The sequence below is a fragment of the Xenopus tropicalis genome, chromosome 2 (assembly GCF_000004195.4).
Source record: "Xenopus tropicalis strain Nigerian chromosome 2, UCB_Xtro_10.0, whole genome shotgun sequence".
Taxonomy (NCBI): Eukaryota; Metazoa; Chordata; class Amphibia; order Anura; family Pipidae; genus Xenopus; species Xenopus tropicalis.
In genome coordinates, this window is record NC_030678.2 from 74,885,921 (window position 1) to 74,905,346 (window position 19,426).

The following is a 19,426-nucleotide window of genomic DNA, read 5'->3' on the forward strand; positions in this document are numbered from 1 at the left end:
ACTCATTTCCACTAAAACCATGAATGTCTAGTCATTTATTAAACGAAAAGCATGAATGAAAAAAGAAATGGGAAAATATGTGAAAGTTGCAACTTTTTGCATTGTTGCACAAATTTCTAAGTAAAGAACAGACTGAAGAAGTTACCAGTTAATGAGATGGATCTTCATCTTTTTTTAATTTTATTTTTAAGGGGAAGATTTCCACTATATTTTTAAAGGAACACAGTGCGCTCAAAATCATCTAGTCAAAAGATTCTTGCAGGCTCTTAGAATATTGAAACTTTTATTCAAACCAAAAGTTCATTCTTGGAATCTATTGAAATCTTTTCTTAGAATCTTAAAGCACTAATGTTTCTTTATTTGAGCCTCTGGAATAAGTTACTTTTTTAGAAAGCTTCAGGCGTTATCTATTTACACGTCCCCAAGGTGTTCCACTGACATGCAGAAGAACCAGGAAAGCGAAACATCCTCTCATACATAGATGGGCTGGAGCATGATAGTGCACAAGGCATCCCAACTGCTTTATAATGGAGATACAACAGAAAGACAATCTTTAACAAGACCTAAAGTTATACCGTGCCCATAGTAAAGATGGCGGCACAATGTGATACGGTCGCGACCCTATGAGGACAGATGCGCGGGATTTCCGGGAATTGCACGTGTGGCCTTTGCGTAGCTTTGGTTGTACCACTTCTTAAACATGGACGCGTTTGATCTGTTTCGGAAACTGGGATCTGGGGCCAAATTTGATTTAAAGCGATTTAGTGGAGACGCTGAGAAGTTCAAGGTGGGTAAGAATAATAGTGAATCTGCTTATATTGTTCTCAGTAATACATTGAGTGCGAGTTGTTGCTGGTATCATCGTGCAAGTGACTGCACAAACCGGTCTGCACACTGCAAACTAAATGGCAGCGGCTGTTACACAGCTCTTCTTCCAATACACCATCGGCATGTATGACTGGAATGGATTGTAGTGAAGGCTGTAACATTGGAACCAATAGAGAACAGTCAGTATACAGAGACATTTCAGGCACACTAGTTACTCCCCCAGCACTCACATACTTACTCTCTCTTGGTTGATTCAGGTTACTAGACCCTCTCGACCTTTTACTGTATTACCCAGCATTATGTAGGGACCCATAGGGTTTAAAGCCATAGTGGAGCTAAACTCTATCTATTCACATATTCTACTGTTACAACTATGTATGTAGTTTGCACTATCTATTCAAGTTTCAAGTTTATTGTCATATACAAATCACATATTCTACTGTTAAACTATGTATCTAGTTTGCACTATCCTTTATACCAGGGGTCCCCAACCTTTCTTACTCGTGAGCCACAGTCAAATGTAAAAAGATTTTGGGAGCAACACATGCACCATAAAAGTTCATGGAGGTGCCAAATAAGGGCTGTGATTGGCTATTAGGCAGCCTCTATGCACACTATGAGCTTACAGGGGCTTTATTTGGTAGCAAATCTTGTTTTTATTCAACCAAAACTTGCCACCAAGTCAGAAATTGAAAAATAACTACCTGGTTTGGGGGCACTGAGAGCAACATCCAAGGGGTTGGTAAGCAACATGTTGCCCCCGAGCCACTGGTTGGGGATCACTGCTTTATACCCTATTGGTTAGTTTGGTTGTTCACACCCCTTGCAGACAGATATAGTGTCTGGTAAAGGAGGTGTGACTTCCTCTTTGGCTGCCTCTGCTTCTCAGGTGAAGGACCACTGAGCCTGGGAGCAGAACATAGGCCCCAGTCAAGTAGTTTGCCCCAGAGTGTCACCATCCACTCTGGAGAAGTGGGTGAGAGGGCCCCGTGAACGAGGATAAGTAAGCATAGCAGACTTTGTAATAGCACTTTCTAGAAGAAGTGATATAGTGAGCCTTAGCAAGCAACAGCAGTTTAATAGTCCTACCAAAGGAGTATTAGTTTTTGGAAGTACCCTTCCATTCAGCAATGTTGCCTCACCATAGGGCCACGGAGTAGAGATAGGAGACAGGTTAGAATAAACCCTGATCCCTACTCACCCGGACTACTCTCAAGCTAGGGGTTATCAACCTGAGGAATAAGGTATCTATCCAGACTATCTCCAAAGGGTATCAAGCTGACAGGACAGGTGCATTTACCCTGCCCAGACTCTACCAAGAGGTGGGATAAAACGCTGTGCATCCTCCTTTGTTTGTCCTCAGAGAGCACAATCCTTTAACATCTACATCTGCTTGCATTGTGAGTATATGAAAATCCTGCATTCCAATTGTCTTGGACAATAAACTGTACTATAGTTAAACTGCAAGAACCTTCTGGCGTGCATCTTTACTAAATATGCACTACACAGCTACAGTGAGTTGTAGTTTATCTACACCCTTGCTCCGTATGGTGCACCTTAGCAAAGGCCCCATCCTGATTTAGAGAATCCCATATAACCCATGCTCTAAACCTAACACTAGCCTGGGTTTTGTCTAAATATAGCCAAACAAGTGTTACAATTATTTTCTTAAACCTGTGTTTGTATATACACCATGCTGTCAAATATAAGGATATTATAAGTCCTTGAGGAGTTCCATGACCATTTATGTTTGTATGTATAACTTTATTTATAAAGTGCTACAAGGGTATGCAGCACTGTACAATCTTACAATATACAAAATTACACACAGGGAGGACAAGTGTTATAATATAAACAATAAATAAGTATAAATACACAGGGAGTAAGTGCCATGTGGTATGAGACACAGTAGGAAGGAGGCCCCTGACCCATAGAGCTTACAATCTAAGTGGTTGGGTAGCATACAAGCACAAATTGGAGTTTATGTATTTATGTACTATATTTTTATGGGTTATGGGACTCTAAGGTTCCATAATATACAACACAGGGTACATAATTTATTACAATACACAAGTTTTTGTGTGTTTGTCATGTGGAATAAATTACATTACTAAACACTGATTATAAATGATGATATTACTAAGCATTATTTACAGGATATTCATGCCTTATCTGTATAATGGAGGAGCACTTACAAAAAGCAAAGCATGCCTTGGTGCAGGTAAAGCATCACAAAACAACAAAAAAATTACCGCATTCAACAGGCTCAGTTACATACCATAGCCATGAATATCCTGTAAGTATTCTTATAATATCCCTTTAAAAGGGATGTAATTTGTCACATGACTTACTGAAACCTGTGTATTATAATAAATAATGCACCCTCTTTTGTAAAATATGAAGATATTAAAAGTCACCTCAGAGTTTCATGACCTGTATAAAAGCACTCAGCCCTGGGACATGTGCCTGAAACCAGTAGTGGGTTTTTTTTTTTCATTTCTGTCCATCTCCTATTGATTTTTCATTCTGACTCCTAGACTGATATGGTTGCAAGGGTAATTAAGCCTTATCAAGAAATTTCTATGTCTGTTTGTCGCCAACCACTATTCTAATCCCACATCTTGAAAACCACCAATCTAGAATGGTATCTATGATAGCATTGTTTTTTCCTTGTACAGGTATGGCATCCCTTATCCGGAAACCCGTTATCCAGAAAGTTCTGAATTACAGAAAGGCCGTCTCCCATAGACTCCATTATAAGCAAATAGTTCAAATTTTTGGAAATAGTTTCCTTTTTCTCTGTAATTATAAAACAGTACCTTGTATTTGGTCCCAACTAAGATATAACTAATCCTTATTTGGAGGCAAAACAAACCTATTGGGTTTATTCAATATTTAAATGTTTTGGCAGACTTAAGTTATGGAGATCCAAATTACAGAAAGATCCCTTATCCAGAAAATCCCAGGTCCCATACCTGTACTTACCCTCAAATTTTCTACCTGAATTGTGATATCAGACCCTTGCATTTGCTACTGTTACTTTCTGTGTGTTAAGAATAACAAGAAAAGGTTTCCCAGTGCTGCGTTTACTTGCGTTATTTGTTCATCTTTTTTTTTCATTTTTTTTTGTCATCTCTGTGGTAGTTGCACACAGTCATTTAGATTTGACCTTTTCTCTGTGAAATTTTGCACCATTTTTTAACTATAGACTTTATGTTGATATAAACAATTATTCCTCCAAGATGTTATTTGCCATTTGCATTGTTTTCTTGAATTCATTTTGTAAGTTTACACTTTTTTTTTTTTTTTAGGTAAAAAAAGGCAATGAGAGTATTTTAAATTCATCTACTGCCTTGAAAAGTCTTGATTTTTTTGGTAATGAAGAAAAAATACTTTCAAAAACAATTGATTTGAGCAAAGACTTAAATAAGAGTGAAAATGGAGATTCTGGTGTCACAAATAAAGCAAGCAAAAGAAAGAAAGATTTGAAGAAAGGTGGAAAGAAATGCAAAATACAAGGTAAGTAAGGAAATGGTGAGCCTCATCTTTGCTTGCATATATAGCCTGTTACCATGTCAAGTAATGGCATGTATGTGCACACTTGCTCTGAGATTATAGGGGATGTAAAACCTAATTAATGTTATGATACTCGGATACTCTGCAATTTATATCAAATGTCTGTTTTTAGTGGTGTTTGAGATATTCAAAGTTTCTGGCTGCTGATACCAGGCAGAGCGTCAGTGATAAACAACTGTGCTTTTTAGGCTCACTGACACTGTGACTGTGAAAGTGAGCTGCTGAGTCTAAAGCCTGGTATTAGCATGCTATCTGTAATAAAATGTATTTTTAATTTTAAAGCCAGCTACTGGTCTAAGTACCTATAGCAGCCAATCACATGACTGTGTTAGAGTACAGATTGCATGGTAACAAACTCCTCGATCGTTTGTGCACGTAGTCTCCAAGGCAGCCCATAGGGTTAGAGGAGGTTTGTCTCTGTGATTGCAGGTAGCTTATTATTTCCCCTGATAAACATACCCCCAAATACAAATAGGAAGCCTTGTGAATGCAGCCTTTTAAAATGTAAAGCTTACATATTTGGCAAGGGTCTTCCTGGGAATTATTTTTCTAACAGCTGCTGTTGCTCCTGTGGTTTAAACCATCAGTGTTTTAATTAGGAAATTTCATTTACTTTGGGATTTTGACCAACTTTTTGTAGGATTATAATTCACCTCAATCCACTGTATTCATAATCAAATTGTTGCAACTCTACTTTGTATTTTGGCTTTTCAGTTCGGGTCATTCTATTATTATTATTAGGGATGCAACAAATCCAGGATTCGGTTCAGGATTTGGCCAAGATTCAGCCTTTTTTGGCAGGATGTGGCCAAATTCATGGTTGTGGCTGTACCAAATCCGAATCCTTAAAATCATGTGACTTTTCGCCACATAAACACAGACGTTGAAAAATTTTTACAGCAAGCTAGCTAGCGTTCTTTTAACATGTTCTATTCCTTGGTTTGCATATGCAAATGCCGATTTGGGTTCGGCATTTGGCCGAATCTTTCACAAAGGATTCGTGGGTCGGCCAAATCACAAAATAGTAGATTTGATGCATCCCTATTTATTATTTTTGTTATGGGTTTTTCTTTTTTATTATACATAATTTTTATACATTCAAACAGTGCTGTCTAACTTCTGTGGTACTGAGGGCCGGAATTTTTCCGGCCTACATGGTGGAGGGCCGATAATGGAAGCCAGTTTTGACCACTCCCCTTTTTCAACCACACCCACTTGAAACCACACCCATATTAATGGTGGTAGTACAGCATAAACCTGCCATACTCTGCCTTCCCTACCCTGCCTGTGTGCCATACTCTGCCTGTCCTATACTACCTTTGTGTGCCATATTCTGCCTGCCCTATGCTGCCTGTGTGTGCCATACTCTGCCTGCCCTATGCTGTCTGTGTGTGCCATCCTCTGCCTTCCCTACCCTGCCTGTGTGCCATACTCTGCCTGCCCTATGCTGCCTGTGTGTGCCATACTCTGCCTGTCCTATGCTGCCTGTGTGTGCCATACTCTGCCTACCCTATGCTTCCTGCAGCATAGGGCAGGCAGAGTATGCACACACAGGCAGCATACAGTGACACAATGCTGGCTCTGCTCCTACAGTCTGCACAATAACTATATATTAAAAAACTTTTTAATTGCAGTACCACCTCAGTATATGTTCTTTTTGTAGTATGCAGGGTTTATTTGTGGGTTTCTACTGTTCCTACAGTTTGTCTGAGGTGTGAACAGGTGAACAATGTGGGTGATTACAGCCTGAGCCTGAGGTGTGAACAATGCAGAGATTAAAAGGTGTGAACAACAGGGGATTACATGTTTAAACAATACAGAGGGATTAAAGCCTGAATCTGAGGTGTGAGCAATGCAGGGGGCCAGTTAAGATCATTACTGATACCATTTAAAGCTTACACAAAGGTAAACCATCAAAGCAGCCAGACTGGTGGGGGGGCCACACAGAAGAGGGTCGCAGGCCGCCAGTTGGACAGCACTGCACTAAAATATTTCACATTTCTATTAATTCCCAAGCATTTTTGAACATATTACTGGTTTAACTTTCAGTCTAATGTGTCCATACACGGGCTGATTCTAGCTGCCGATATCGGTCCCGTAGACTGATTCAGCAGCTTATCGGCCCGTGTAGAGGCACAAACGACAGGCATGCCCGACCGATATCTGGCCTGAAATGGCCAGATATCGATCGGGCAGGTTAAAAAATTTATTCGGATCGGGGACCGCATCGGATCTTGGAGGTAACGCCTATTACCGGCGTTCTGATTCGATCGTTTGGCCCCAGGGCCAAATGACCAAATTAGCCTGAATTCACCCGATATCGTCCGCTCGCAGTTAACCTGTATGCCCACCTTTAGCCTTGCTTAGGCAGCAGTGTTTCCTCTATTGTTAATTGTGTCGTTATCCCACATACACAAAGCCTAAAGGGTGGTGTGGTCAAAAAGAGTATAGTATGCCAACACTGTGGGCATATTAGGGAAACAGGCCCTTTCTGATAGCCTATACATAAATGATAAGCATTCCCATGGACTACTCACAGTTGTGCTGGAAAGGGTTCAGGTATATTGGCCCTTTAAGTCTCAATATTGAAATAAAGAAAATTTAATGTGTAAGGCAGGATTTGAGTAAGTACTTTCAGAGAGAGCGAGAAAGAGATGCATTCTGAGCATTCCTAATTTCAATATGTTCCTTCTTTTTCTTAGAGCAAGATGCAGGAGGCTGTTCTGCTGCAGATGATTCCATCCACTGGATGTCCTCTCTTGAGGCAAAACTCAAAGATGGTAAAGAAAAGAGCAAAAGGAAACTCACAGTGGATAAAATGAAGCAGCTAAGACTAGAAAAGGTAAAAAGACATACTATATTCTGATCTCTTAAAGGAGAAGGAAAGGGTTTCACTCATTTTTTAGTATGTAATAGAGGGCCCCTGCCCCTACCTGAACGCTGAAATCATTTCTTCTAAAAATGCTCCTTTGCCCAGTACGGTCCTCCCGATGTACACACTATTTCTCCTTGTCTGCGCCGCCATGTTTTAAACATGGCGCTCCACTAACTTCCCTGCTTGCCTCTCCCCCTCCAGCACCTGTCAGCTGTCACCGTTCCTCACCCCTCCCCTCCCTGCGTCCTTTCATCCCTGCTCCTCTCCCCGCTTGCCTCTCCGCCCCAGCACCTGTTAGCCGACACCTGTCAGTCCTCACCGCTCCCCTCCCTGCACCTGTGTCCTCTTGTCCCGCTCGCCTCTCCGCCCCAGCACCTGTCAGCCGACACGTTCCTCACCCCTGCTCACCTCTCCCCCTCCCTGCGCCTGTGTCCTCTGGTCCCCGCTCGCCTCTCCGTCCCAGTACCGCCAGCCGACACGTTCCTCACCCCTGCTCACCTCTCCCCCTCCCTGCGCCTGTGTCCTCTGGTCCCCGCTCCTCGCTTGCCTCTCCGCCTCTGCACCTGCCGGCTGCGTCCTGTAATGGCCCCAGCTGCTGCTTCTAATGGCAAATAGCGTCTCATAACCAGACGCTAGGGGGAGCGCGCCTGCTTGTGCGCATGCGCCGCCTTTAATAGTAAGTCTCCAAGTCCTGGAAAAGAGCGATGCATTATGGGAATCTTTCTACCCTGCTCAGCGTTTTTTTTTCCTGTTTTGCTTCTGATCTTCTGAACTGGAGATATATGGGGAGACTTAAGGGCACTATTGAGACAACTGAAGGTATGCCTGCATTTTGAGAATTACTCTTTATTAGCCTTTCCTTCTCCTTTAAAAGGAGACTGTCCAGCTTGAGATGCAGGCCCACATTTTATGGTCCCCAGCCTGACCACTGACTCCACAGACTTCCTTGTATAACATCATTATCTTCAAGTTCAATTTAACTAATGGATTGGGGCTTTTAGGCAATTTTTCAGAAAGTGGAATGGATGGCAATATCAGGCTTGTTTGTTTGTGCTGCTTGTTTGCTTTACCACAAATAACAGGGGGCAGAATGCTGACAATTGCCCCATGTACACCTATATTTTCCATAAGTGACACTTTGTAATCTTGCTACTATACGGAAGTGAAAAGTAAATGAGGGGAAAGCTGTTAATTATATGTGTTTGTAAAGCCTTCTTTCTATACTCTGTTTCTTATCCACCTTGCAGATAAACCACTTTCGGAATGAGCACAAAATTTATGTCCAAGGTACAGATATTCCAGAACCGGTTGCCACATTCCAACAACTTGAGCAAGAGTATAAGACCCACTCCAAAATAATACAGAATGTGAAAGACTTTGGCTTCCATACACCCACGCCTATCCAGATGCAAGCGATACCCATCATGCTACATGTAATGTTAATGTTTTGCATCTTACAGTCCCTGAGAAATTCACATAAACACTCTGGTCATTCTTATCCACAGCCAGTTAACCTGCCTGTATGTTTTTGAAGTGTGGAAAGCACTTGAGTAAACCCACACAGACACGGGGAGTACATACAAATTCCTTGCAGATTGTGATCTACCTTGGATCCCAGCCTTGCAAGGCAGCGGTACAAGCCATTAAGTTTTGTAACTATCTTTATATGTTTCAGTCAGATAGATAAACGAGTTACTTATCAATGAGATGCTTTTTGTGGAAGCAAACAATAAAATACATTGTTATAATTCTAGTCATAATATTATTGTAATAATAATTGTATGCACTGTGCAAGAAAGTAAAGAAGAGTCCTAATTAACTTGTTCTTGTAGTTTAAAGGGATACTGTCATGATTTTTATGGTATACTTTTTATTTCTAAATTACACTGTTTACATAGCTCCATATAAAATTTTATTCTTGAACCAACAAATGTATTTAGTTGTAATATTGGTGTGTAGGCATCATCTCAGTGCATTGTGCCTGAGTTTGAGCTTTCAGAAGGAGCCAGCACTACAGTAGAACTGCTTTCAGATAACCTATTGTTTCTCCTTCTCCCATGTAACTGGAGGAGTCCTAAGCCAGACTTGGATTTTTTACTATTGAGTGTTACAAGTTGATTGGATAACTTGAATTCAAGTATGAAAAGTGTAAAAACTAAAAAAACAAAACAAAAAACACTTCTATAATCTTATGCATGTGTGCAAGTGATATGTTCACTCTAGTACAAAAAAATTCTAATCTCTTTTCGTTTTTTAAGGGCCGTGAAATTTTGGCATCTGCTCCTACAGGCTCTGGAAAGACAATGGCATTCTCTATTCCAATTTTAGCACACCTTCAGTGTCCAAAGAATAAAGGTTGTAGAGCATTGATCATATCCCCCACAAGAGAACTGGCTAACCAGGTATAATCTTTCTAATGTAAAATATATAATTAGATTGTATGCCCTTGTGGGTAGAGTCCTTGTTGCCTTGTTGTATTGTCTTTTCTGTATATAATTTATGTTCACTTGAAGGACAAAAAATATTTTTGCCTAATAAAAGAAACATTAATTCTAAGCAAATTTCCAATATGAATGAGTTAACAATGTGCTTATTTGTAAATGTAATTGCTGTAGAAAACAGCATTTGCTAAACTCCTGGTTATGACAGTGTTGCAAAGGTCAGTCTCTTCCAGCAAGACAGGTCTGTCAGTCTGCTGGCCTGTGTTACATTGTTTCCATAGTTAGAACCACCAGGGCAGAGAATAGAAAAGGACAGACAAACACCACTTTTAATAGCAATAATATATACAAATAACTTCAAAACCATTATTAATACATAAACTATTTTTGGGTTGACTTTTAATAGTGATTTCCACAACCTTAATTTGGTCCAGTCCTGAGGCTGCTGGTCTAAAGGGCCTGCAAAACAGGCCCAGGAAGTTGCACACTCCTCTATCCAGCCAATTGTGGACATGAAAGTGACAGTACATATTTTTAAAACATAGATTTGTTGGTTATATTCCTAACCAAAAAATTAGGCATAACCTTATATTACACACTTATTTTACACTTCTTTCTTAAGGCTTATTCACTATTTACATAATTTCTTACAGGGCCATGTTTTGTATATAGATTTTTTTTTTTTCTGGTGAATTATCCTTCAGGAACCGCCAATCTAAATAAAATAGCCACTAGAAGAGGAAGACAAATAATACAAAAACAATAAAAAAACGAATACAGTTGAATAATTAATAATGCCATTCTATGACGTACCCAGCATTCCCGAGCATTCTGGACAACAGGTCCCAAACCTGTATAATGACATAAGGGCAGAGTGAGTGGCGCAACTTGCACTTGATTTGTGTGAAAATGCAAACACAAATGTGTCCGTTTTGACGTATCGGACAAAATTGCAGTGGACACACCTCAGAGAGCTGCCATAATTACATTAGAATTATTGGAAAAACACTGTATTATAGGTAAAGCCATGGTAATTTGTGTTGGAAACGTTGCACACTGTACATGAGCTTGTAAATGAACACTATAATGTAATTAGTATCATTGTGTAATAACTTAAATCTGCCACCAGGTGTCATTAACAAATGTAAATGTTCCAGCTTAGCATGTTTGATATATATTCAAGCATTAATTACATAGTTTCCTAAACATACCTTTATTATCATCAAATGATGATAATGATAGTAATTTAAAGGTTATGCATGTGCTTTGATCAATTTTGAGAAAAGCTTTCAGGTAAGCACTTGTGGTGTATAAATAATTGGTTTATAAACACATGAAAGCAAATCTTTCCATAACGTACATAATATAGTTAGTGTATGTATGCAAGCACACACCCCCCTCCCCACACTCCTAGTCACACTCCTCTTTCTATATTAGTACCCGTATTGAAAACATTAGTAAACTGACTCTTGTGATGTTGTGATGCTTATGCTTATTAGAGTAAATGTATTTATTGAAGGGAAATCCATATATTCTTTGGTGCAAAGTTTTTCATTTAAAAACAATTGTAACATAAAGCTGGGAACTGGGCTAATACAGTCAGCACTATATATGTACACTAATTATTCTCTTCTACTGTTTAGACTCACCGAGAACTGGTCAAGCTTTCAGATGGAATTGGCTTTCGGATACACGTAATTAACAAAGCGGCTGTGGCTGCAAAAAAGTTTGGGCCAAAATCTTCAAAGAAAATTGGTAATTTTTTTTTCATTTATTATTCTAGCATGAAAAAGTTTATGGATAACTGGAATAACAATATGTTGTACATTGGTGCAATATGCCTTGAAATGTTACACGCTAGAGACTTTCTGTGCCTGAAAATTTTTGATTTAATTGATGACTTTGCTGTCTGAATAACAGCGCAGCCTAATACAAATGCTGCTGTATGTAATTATGGATTTGTCAGGGAACCTCTGAAGCTAGAATTAAGCAGCACTGCATTGTGATTCATCACTGACAAATGATGGTCTCCCCTACACTTGCTAAATTAGGATTACAGACCTGGCTGATTTTCCTTTTTATCCAATCACATTGGTTCAAAATTGGTATACGTTTGCTGCAACATCTGTACTCAGCTTATTATGTATTTGTAAAATGAACATGGCAGGCTTAGCCAGTATGGTAAATGCTTCATATGCATAAATCATTTAAAGAGTTCAAGGCAGGGTGTAATGTTTGCATCCTGAACTTTCAACAACAGGCACAGAATGGAGTATATCCAGGGTTCCCTTATATCAGTATGTGCATTTGCACCTTATTCATTAGACTGGATGGGCACATTGCCACTGCCGCAAGTTGTCAGAAGCACTTATGGGCACCCTGACTAGCATCAATGTGCCCTTGCAGTCACAAATGTGGTTGACTGTGTTTGAATTGAGAAAGAATCTATTGGGTTTATTTAACGTTTAGATTTTTTTTTTTAGTAGACATAATATGGAGATCCAAATTACAGAATGACCCCTTATCTGGAAAATGCAGGTCTTAAGCATTACGGATAATAGATCCCATGCCTGTACTGACAAATCATTTTATATGGATTTTTTGGATAAATTGTTTTTAATAGTACTTATATTTTTCATATGTACATTTGTCTTTCTATTGTACATCTCTTGCAGATATCCTGGTGACCACACCTAATAGGTTAATTTATTTGCTCAAACAAGATCCTCCTGGCATTGATCTCTCCAGGTACATACACCAGAATATGTTTTGAAGTAATAAAGGATTTGGAAACACAACTGATATTGGGATTACTTCCCCTTCCTTGTGCAGTTGTAAACAAATAATTGTGTCAATCACACATGCATATCTAAAGCAATGCTATCCATTTCATATGAACAGTAAATGTATAAGCTTTTTTATTTTAAACTGTGCAAAAATATACGTGTTATGCAATTGTTTTCTTTCATTGTTCTGTTCATAGTGTTGAATGGTTGATTGTGGATGAATCGGACAAATTATTTGAAGATGGGAAGACAGGATTCCGAGATCAGCTGGCCTCTATATTTGTGGCATGCACATCCCATCTCCTTAAAAGAGCCATGTTTAGTGCAACCTTTGCTTTTGATGTGGAACAGTGGTGCAAACTACACCTTGACAATGTGGTTTCTGTTTCTATTGGTGCAAGGTAGGTTCACTTTTGGCATCTCTGCTAGTTCTGTAGAAGTTAATTAGGGATGTTACCAAAGTTGTATAAATAACTTCTAGCTACAAATGTAGTCATTGCAAGGAGTTTGCTAGCACTTGTTTTACCGCTGATAGCTCATACCAATTGGCTGCTACATTAAAAACCGCAGCCATCTTTCTTCTTTCATCCATCTTTTATGTCCCTTGTTTAAATACACATGGAAGTCTATTTAAATGTACCAATGTATCAGATCATTTGCAAAATCAGGGACTATAAATGCAAGTTACTAGGCTGCAATCATCACAAACATTATGGCATTTCAATAAAATGCAGTCAGTACATGCTGTGTATCTCCAAAGGTGCAACAATCTGTTAAAGTTCTTAATCAAGCTTTTCAGTCGACACTGCTTTGCTTCATAATGGAACCCACATTCTTTCTTTTCTGCACCTTCTAGATGTTACTACACTCCTGTTATAGTCTGTGAGGAGGAAGGGGGAATCATTTTGTATACTGTGCATGGGCATTTGGTCCCTCATGCTGGCACATAAAGAAGATTTTGTGATGCTGATGCAAAGCTTGCTTTAATAACAGTGTCCACAAAATTACTGCTGCCTGCTTGCTGATTGTAAATTCCAAGCCTGAGGAAAGAAAATTTAAATAATTTATATAGTGCAAGTAAAGTTTTTCACTCAACTAACCCACTAGAAAAGTATTTGGAATTATTTCATGTGACAGGTCACCTTTAGACCCTTTCTTGAAACATTTGATCAGTCAGGAGGCCCATAAACTTTTAGTTACATCACTGGTTATTTGCTTGTTAAAACTGCTGTGCTAGGTTATTTTATTATATCATGTGTTTTGTTAATCCTTGCCTGCCTTGTATCCATAGGATCATATTGGTGATAGGTTTTGTATTTTATTAACAGGAACTCTGCTGTAGAGACTGTTGAACAGTCACTGTTATTTGTTGGATCAGAAACAGGCAAGCTTTTGGCTATGAGGGACCTCGTTAAAAAGGTATCGCAGTTATATTAAAGTAAGTTATTAGAAAATGAAATTCAAAACCTTCCAAAACCTGACTTTTTAATTTCATTCTCCACGCTAGGGTTTCACTCCGCCAGTGCTGGTGTTTGTACAGTCTATTGAACGGGCAAAGGAGCTGTTTCATGAGCTAATTTATGAAGGAATCAATGTGGATGTTATACATGCAGAAAGAACACAGCAGCAGGTATAAACGTACACATCTGTCCTTCCGTACTGAGAACTTTAGTATGATATTACAGAGCAAGCCAGAGATCTTTTTACTTTATGCACAAAGGTTGTCTTTGTTGAGGATCCTGTAGTAACCAATCAGATTTCCTTTCATTACAATAAATACACTGAAAACATAAGCTAATGGCTGATTTTAAGGATTTTTGGTTAGCAATACTTTAGTGCTTGAATTACTTTAACTTCACTAAGAGGGAACAAATAGCTGTTTAACCCAAGTAGGGATGCATTGTAATATTTCTGCTCTTCGTACTTTTGATGCAAAAGTGTTGGCTGAGATATATGAAATATCAGCTTGTTTGTATTCCTCTGTAGAGGGCCAAATTAAGCTTATTCGATAATTTAGCCCCTTGGCTAATGACTGGGTCACAGTAGGGGCCTATGTAATTCTATCATTGGACCAAAGGAGTCTTCATCCTATGGGAATTTGAAACCTGCCCAATAAATACCAATTGGTTGGGCAGGCCATGAGTTTTGCACCATATACAGTCTAATAAGTTTGACTGGAAAGGCAGGGGCCAAGCCAGTAGCTATATCTGTCAACTTCTTTCATTCAGCAATGCATTCCTTAGCTAAAGAACAAATGTGCTCCTTGCTCTGTTATAGCTGTGTATACTGGCAAAATCTTGCAATGCTTTTTACATTTTGATGCCAAGTGTGATATAGGAGGGTAGTGTCACAGCTTTGGCTATTGGACATAAGCATTCACAGTGCTTAAATTCATGCCCCCACCCCCCTGCTAGAGAATACTGATAAGCAAAAGACACCTGACGCAGGCCAGAGCAAACTAGCCCAGTAGCGAATATACTCTATAATGGTTGATCAAATTTTAATGCTTTGTCCTAGGATACTAATTTAGGGAAAACAGGAACATGATGTTTTTCTACTGTGAGTATATCTTTCGTTTAGTTTTATTAATCCTGTTTTGCCAGAGAGACAACGTCATACAGAGTTTTAGAGAAGGGAAAATTTGGGTTCTGATTTGCACAGCTCTGCTAGCAAGAGGAATTGATTTTAAAGGCGTTAATATGGTTATCAACTATGATTTTCCTACTAGTGCTGTGGAATACATACATCGAATAGGTAAGAGAGAACTATTAAGCCAAAGGAATTCTTATGTTAATTTCCGTCTTGCCTGATGACATTTTATTTTTTTTTATTATATATAGGGCGAACTGGTCGAGCAGGGCACAGGGGTAAAGCAGTCAGTTTCTTTACTGAGGATGATAAGCCTATGCTACGCAGGTAAACGACACCACCCCTCAGTATATCTCAAACTGATCTGTTTTAAAGTGGAAAAGCTTTTTATTCAAATATTACAATAATATTTTAGTACACTGTAAAATTGCAGTAAACAATGGGCTGCTGCACACATGACACATTTAGAGACAGAAAATTTGGGTGGGCTGTGTCTGTGAGAGAAAACACTATGGAGAAAACAATACATTGCACAATTTTTTAACTTTTATTTATTTTCTGAGTTGGTTTATTTTAGATTACCCCTCCTTCTCCATGTAACAATGCTCAGAGTACTTTGGCTACATGTGCACTGTATGTTAATACAGGAATCTTTGTCACTCTGTGACGCTATATGTTACAGCTTTGGAAGAATTTAGTCTTTGCCAGGATCTGGTAGCTAGGTGGTCCTCCAGGCCACATTGCCCCCAAAGATATCCGTGATGTAAGGGTTTTCTTCATTATGATAGTATTCAAACTAATGTAGTGCAGCCTATTGCTCAGCTTGTCTCAGATGTTACTGTGGGGAATACAGAAAGTTGTAATTGAAAAAAACTCAACCCAATATTAAAGGTGTGGTAAAACGAAATATCCTTTGTATATGTATATGTGACCAGATCATTTGAAAATTCGGGGACATGTCTAACAAATGCATTACAGGTCAGCACCGATTGCATTTTAATTAAACTGCAATCTGTTTAGCCCTCTTGGCTAGATTTTCTACTTGTCCCTGAATTTTAAACCAAGTGCATTTTTTTACTTAGTATACTGTCCGTTATTAATCCTAGAACACATTTCCATGGGAAATCTGTTCTGAACCATGTAGCACACCATAACAAACTTTGACTCTGGAGATGCTGCAAAACTGCAGCGTTTATCACCCCTAGCCTACACTAAGGGGGAGATTTATCAAGGTTCAAGTTTGAATTTTTTTTTCCATGATTTGAGTTTTTTTTTATAGTTTTTATTTTGCTTTTGAACATTTAACATGATACAGGGAGAAGTTAAGCTATACCGTTACGATGTCATGTAGCTATTATTTTTGCCAAATGTTACGATTTGAGTTTTTTAGCGCTAAAACTCATCCAATTCGAATTATGGTTCAAAAACTCAAATGTCTGATGTTTGTTAAGTGCAGAAAATGTCATAAACTGGAATGTAAAAATTAAAAATCTAAAAGCTTTCAAGTTTATATATTGATAAATAAGCACATGAGTGTTGTAGTTCTGCAACATCTGCACTAAATGTTACTTATCTCTGACCCTAGCTCAAAGGACTAGTTTTAAATACTCTGTCCCACTTAGTCTCTGTAGATTTTCTCTTACACCATAGTTATTCTAGCAACCTACATTGGGATATATTTCAGTTAAATTGACTTGATTCAAATTAGTACATTGTCCCTCACAGGAAGTGTATTAGCTTTCTTTGTTAGATATGATCTGTAGTTTATAGAACCATACTCATTATCCTTATTGGTTATAAAGTTTTTGTGACGTGTCACAATATCAGATCAATTCTCCTCAACAGAGAATTGTGGCTTTAAACTATCAAGTAGTTTTTGTTTTTTTGGGGGGTTTTTTTTGTTTTTTTGTTTTTTTTTTGTATTCAAATCTTTAAAGATTGTTTTTTTTCTGTTTAAAAGTTGATATAAATTTCCTGTCAAAACATTTTCAAAAAAATAGTGATTAATAGTGATTATTATTCTGTTTGCTCTGTATAATTAATGTCATAGTAATGCATGTGGAATAAGTTGCCGATTTCTTATAAGGAGCTTTTGTTTTGCAGTGTAGCCAGTGTAATTCAGAAAGCAGGATGCCCAATTCCAGACTATATTAAAAGTTTTCGCAAATTACAAAGGTGAGTAAATGCAAAATATAATTTACTCTTCATCTCGTGGAAATAAGAGCCTCTGAATATAATCAATTTTAAAACTTTATACTATTTCTGAAATAATTAAATGACGCTTCAATACTTTCCTCTCAGTGGAGTCTGTAAATTTTTAATTGACAGATCTAATACATCACTAGGGGGCTCCTTTTGCCTAGAACATGTATTAGAGCTAACAGTTTCAGAATAACAGGCCTCAGCACAGGTTCTGTCTCTCTGTGTGCATGACTTGTGTTGGAATCTCTGCCTAGAAGATGTATCAGAGCTGTTTTTAAAATCAAAGGCAGCCCCATCCAACAATGTATGAGTCCTAGCTGTCAATCAAAATGGGACTTCTGTAAGAAGAGAGAGATTACAGAGAAGAGGACAGTGAAGAGTAACTTCATTATTTTAAAAAAAAGTACAGGATTGTTAATTCATTAAGTTTATTTCCATTAGATAAAACTCATATCAAACTTTAATTTCATGATAGTTCCCTTTTAAGATCATTTATTACATCATAATTGCTGGCAGACAAAAGGTTAAATTTTTTGCCTTTAAAGGTGGATTTTTCATAAATTCACATAACATTCACTTTCTAATATGTAGAAATCTGGGCAACTTTATAGCTGGTCTTCATTTTTGTATATTCTGCCTGTCAGGCCTGGACATGTTAATGTTCTGTGATTGCTAAAGCAAATAGAAAGTAGACTGACTTGTTGAATGATTGTGCGGCTAGTTTTTATATTTTTTGTAAATATTTTTTTTTTTTTTTTTTTTACTTTTCTATTAAAGCTCCCCCTACCTTATCCTACCTTCTACTGACCCACTACTCAAGTGTTGTACTGCTTTATCTTAATCAACATAAATTTCCAACAAACATGCCTCCTGTCTCCTGTATGCATAACTCCCAACCACCTGCTTAATTCTTTATGTATGTTGCAGCAAACAGAAGAAGCGGATGATAAAGCGCCCTCTAAAGAGAGACCAAATCCGCACCACTCCAAAATACATTCTAGAAAAAGCAAAAAGAAAAAGGTAAAAACCACAATGAAATTTTTGCGTCAATATTTAATGGGTAACTGGTTGTGTCTGAAATCTGACAAGTTACTAAAACCCTGCTACAAAGTAACTGAAATCAATGACTTATATTTGGGCTCTAAAGCAATTATTTATCTTTGGTGTCTAGTCACCTGTAATAACCAATCAGCAGGCAGCATTTACTGGTCACCTGCTAAAAGTCAACATTTTAGAGATTGATGTGGGGATACTGCAGCTGGGCCAGCTTTTGTGTTACGCATGGGGGGGGGGGGATTATTGATATAATGGGCTCCTAGTTTTATGTGGTATAATGTAAGCTATGTATTTTGGTATGGTATGTTATTAAAATAGATGTTTGTTCAAACAGGGACGTCATTAAAAAAAATCTGAAAAAAAAGGAAAAGGTTAGTGCTCAAGGAGAAGGCAAACAGACAGAAGCATGTGATACATGAAAACATCAGAGTTAATGAATAAAAATACAGTTATCCACAACTATAGAGCAGATTAAGACCTCACCAAGATCTGAGACTGTCTGGGCAAATTACATATATAAACTCAAAACCATTTGGACAACCAACCAATTTCATGTGATGACAATTGGACTAAATTGCACGGGACCTCCATGGAATTACGGGCCCCGAGACAACCTCAAGCATGGTTCCTGTGTAGATTTGCCATTAAAAGCCATGGAAATGCAAACAGAAAAGGCCAGATTCCAGTTGTTAAAAAAAAAACTAACAAAAATGTCTGTTTTATAGATTTTAATAGAGCTTCTTGCCCACCTTGCTAACAGCCAAGCCCTTTAAGTAGCTTCTGTCTTACAGACAAATAGATTTTCATGGTTAATGTTGGGGATTTCTCACTGCTAATTGCTCTGCAAAAATGTATGTGTCATCACATTCGAACTGATCCGTAATATTACATGAAATGCATTATTTATATCTGTCTATTTTTGTACATTTCCTAAAAATAAAAGGCATTTCTGACCGTTTGTGTCACTCTATTAAAGACATGTTTGGCTTTCTTTACATCAGCAAATTGTTTAGACCAGGGCTGCCCTACTCATGCGTGGGTCTACATATACTTTGTTTTTATCCCATTAGGGT

At 38.2% G+C, this 19,426-nt stretch overlaps 1 protein-coding gene across 2 annotated transcripts; it reads left to right on the top strand.

Annotated features, from left to right (window-relative positions):
• The first annotated feature begins 570 nt into the window (after nt 1-570).
• On the top strand, nt 571-19,328 carry ddx52 (DEAD-box helicase 52). Of its 2 annotated transcripts, XM_012961410.3 has the most exons (15): nt 571-787; nt 4,140-4,347; nt 7,107-7,246; nt 8,527-8,712; nt 9,538-9,681; nt 11,364-11,475; nt 12,396-12,468; nt 12,704-12,907; nt 13,835-13,925; nt 14,014-14,136; nt 15,110-15,260; nt 15,347-15,422; nt 17,199-17,270; nt 18,225-18,317; nt 18,688-19,328. In XM_012961410.3, exons 1-15 carry the CDS (start codon nt 701-703, stop codon nt 18,770-18,772), a joined length of 1,845 nt encoding a protein of 614 aa, XP_012816864.1. In that variant the 5' UTR covers nt 571-700; the 3' UTR covers nt 18,773-19,328.
• The last annotated feature ends 98 nt before the right edge of the window (nt 19,329-19,426 follow it).

Coding starts and splice junctions, on each gene's coding strand:
- ddx52 (XM_012961410.3), top strand. CDS start 701: ATGGACGCGTTTGATCTGTTTCGGAAACTGGGATCTGGGGCCAAATTT. Junction 12,908..13,834: donor TCTGTTTCTATTGGTGCAAG/GTAGGTTCACTT, acceptor TTTTATTAACAG/GAACTCTGCTGTAGAGACTG. Junction 18,318..18,687: donor GAAAAAGCAAAAAGAAAAAG/GTAAAAACCACA, acceptor TTGTTCAAACAG/GGACGTCATTAAAAAAAATC.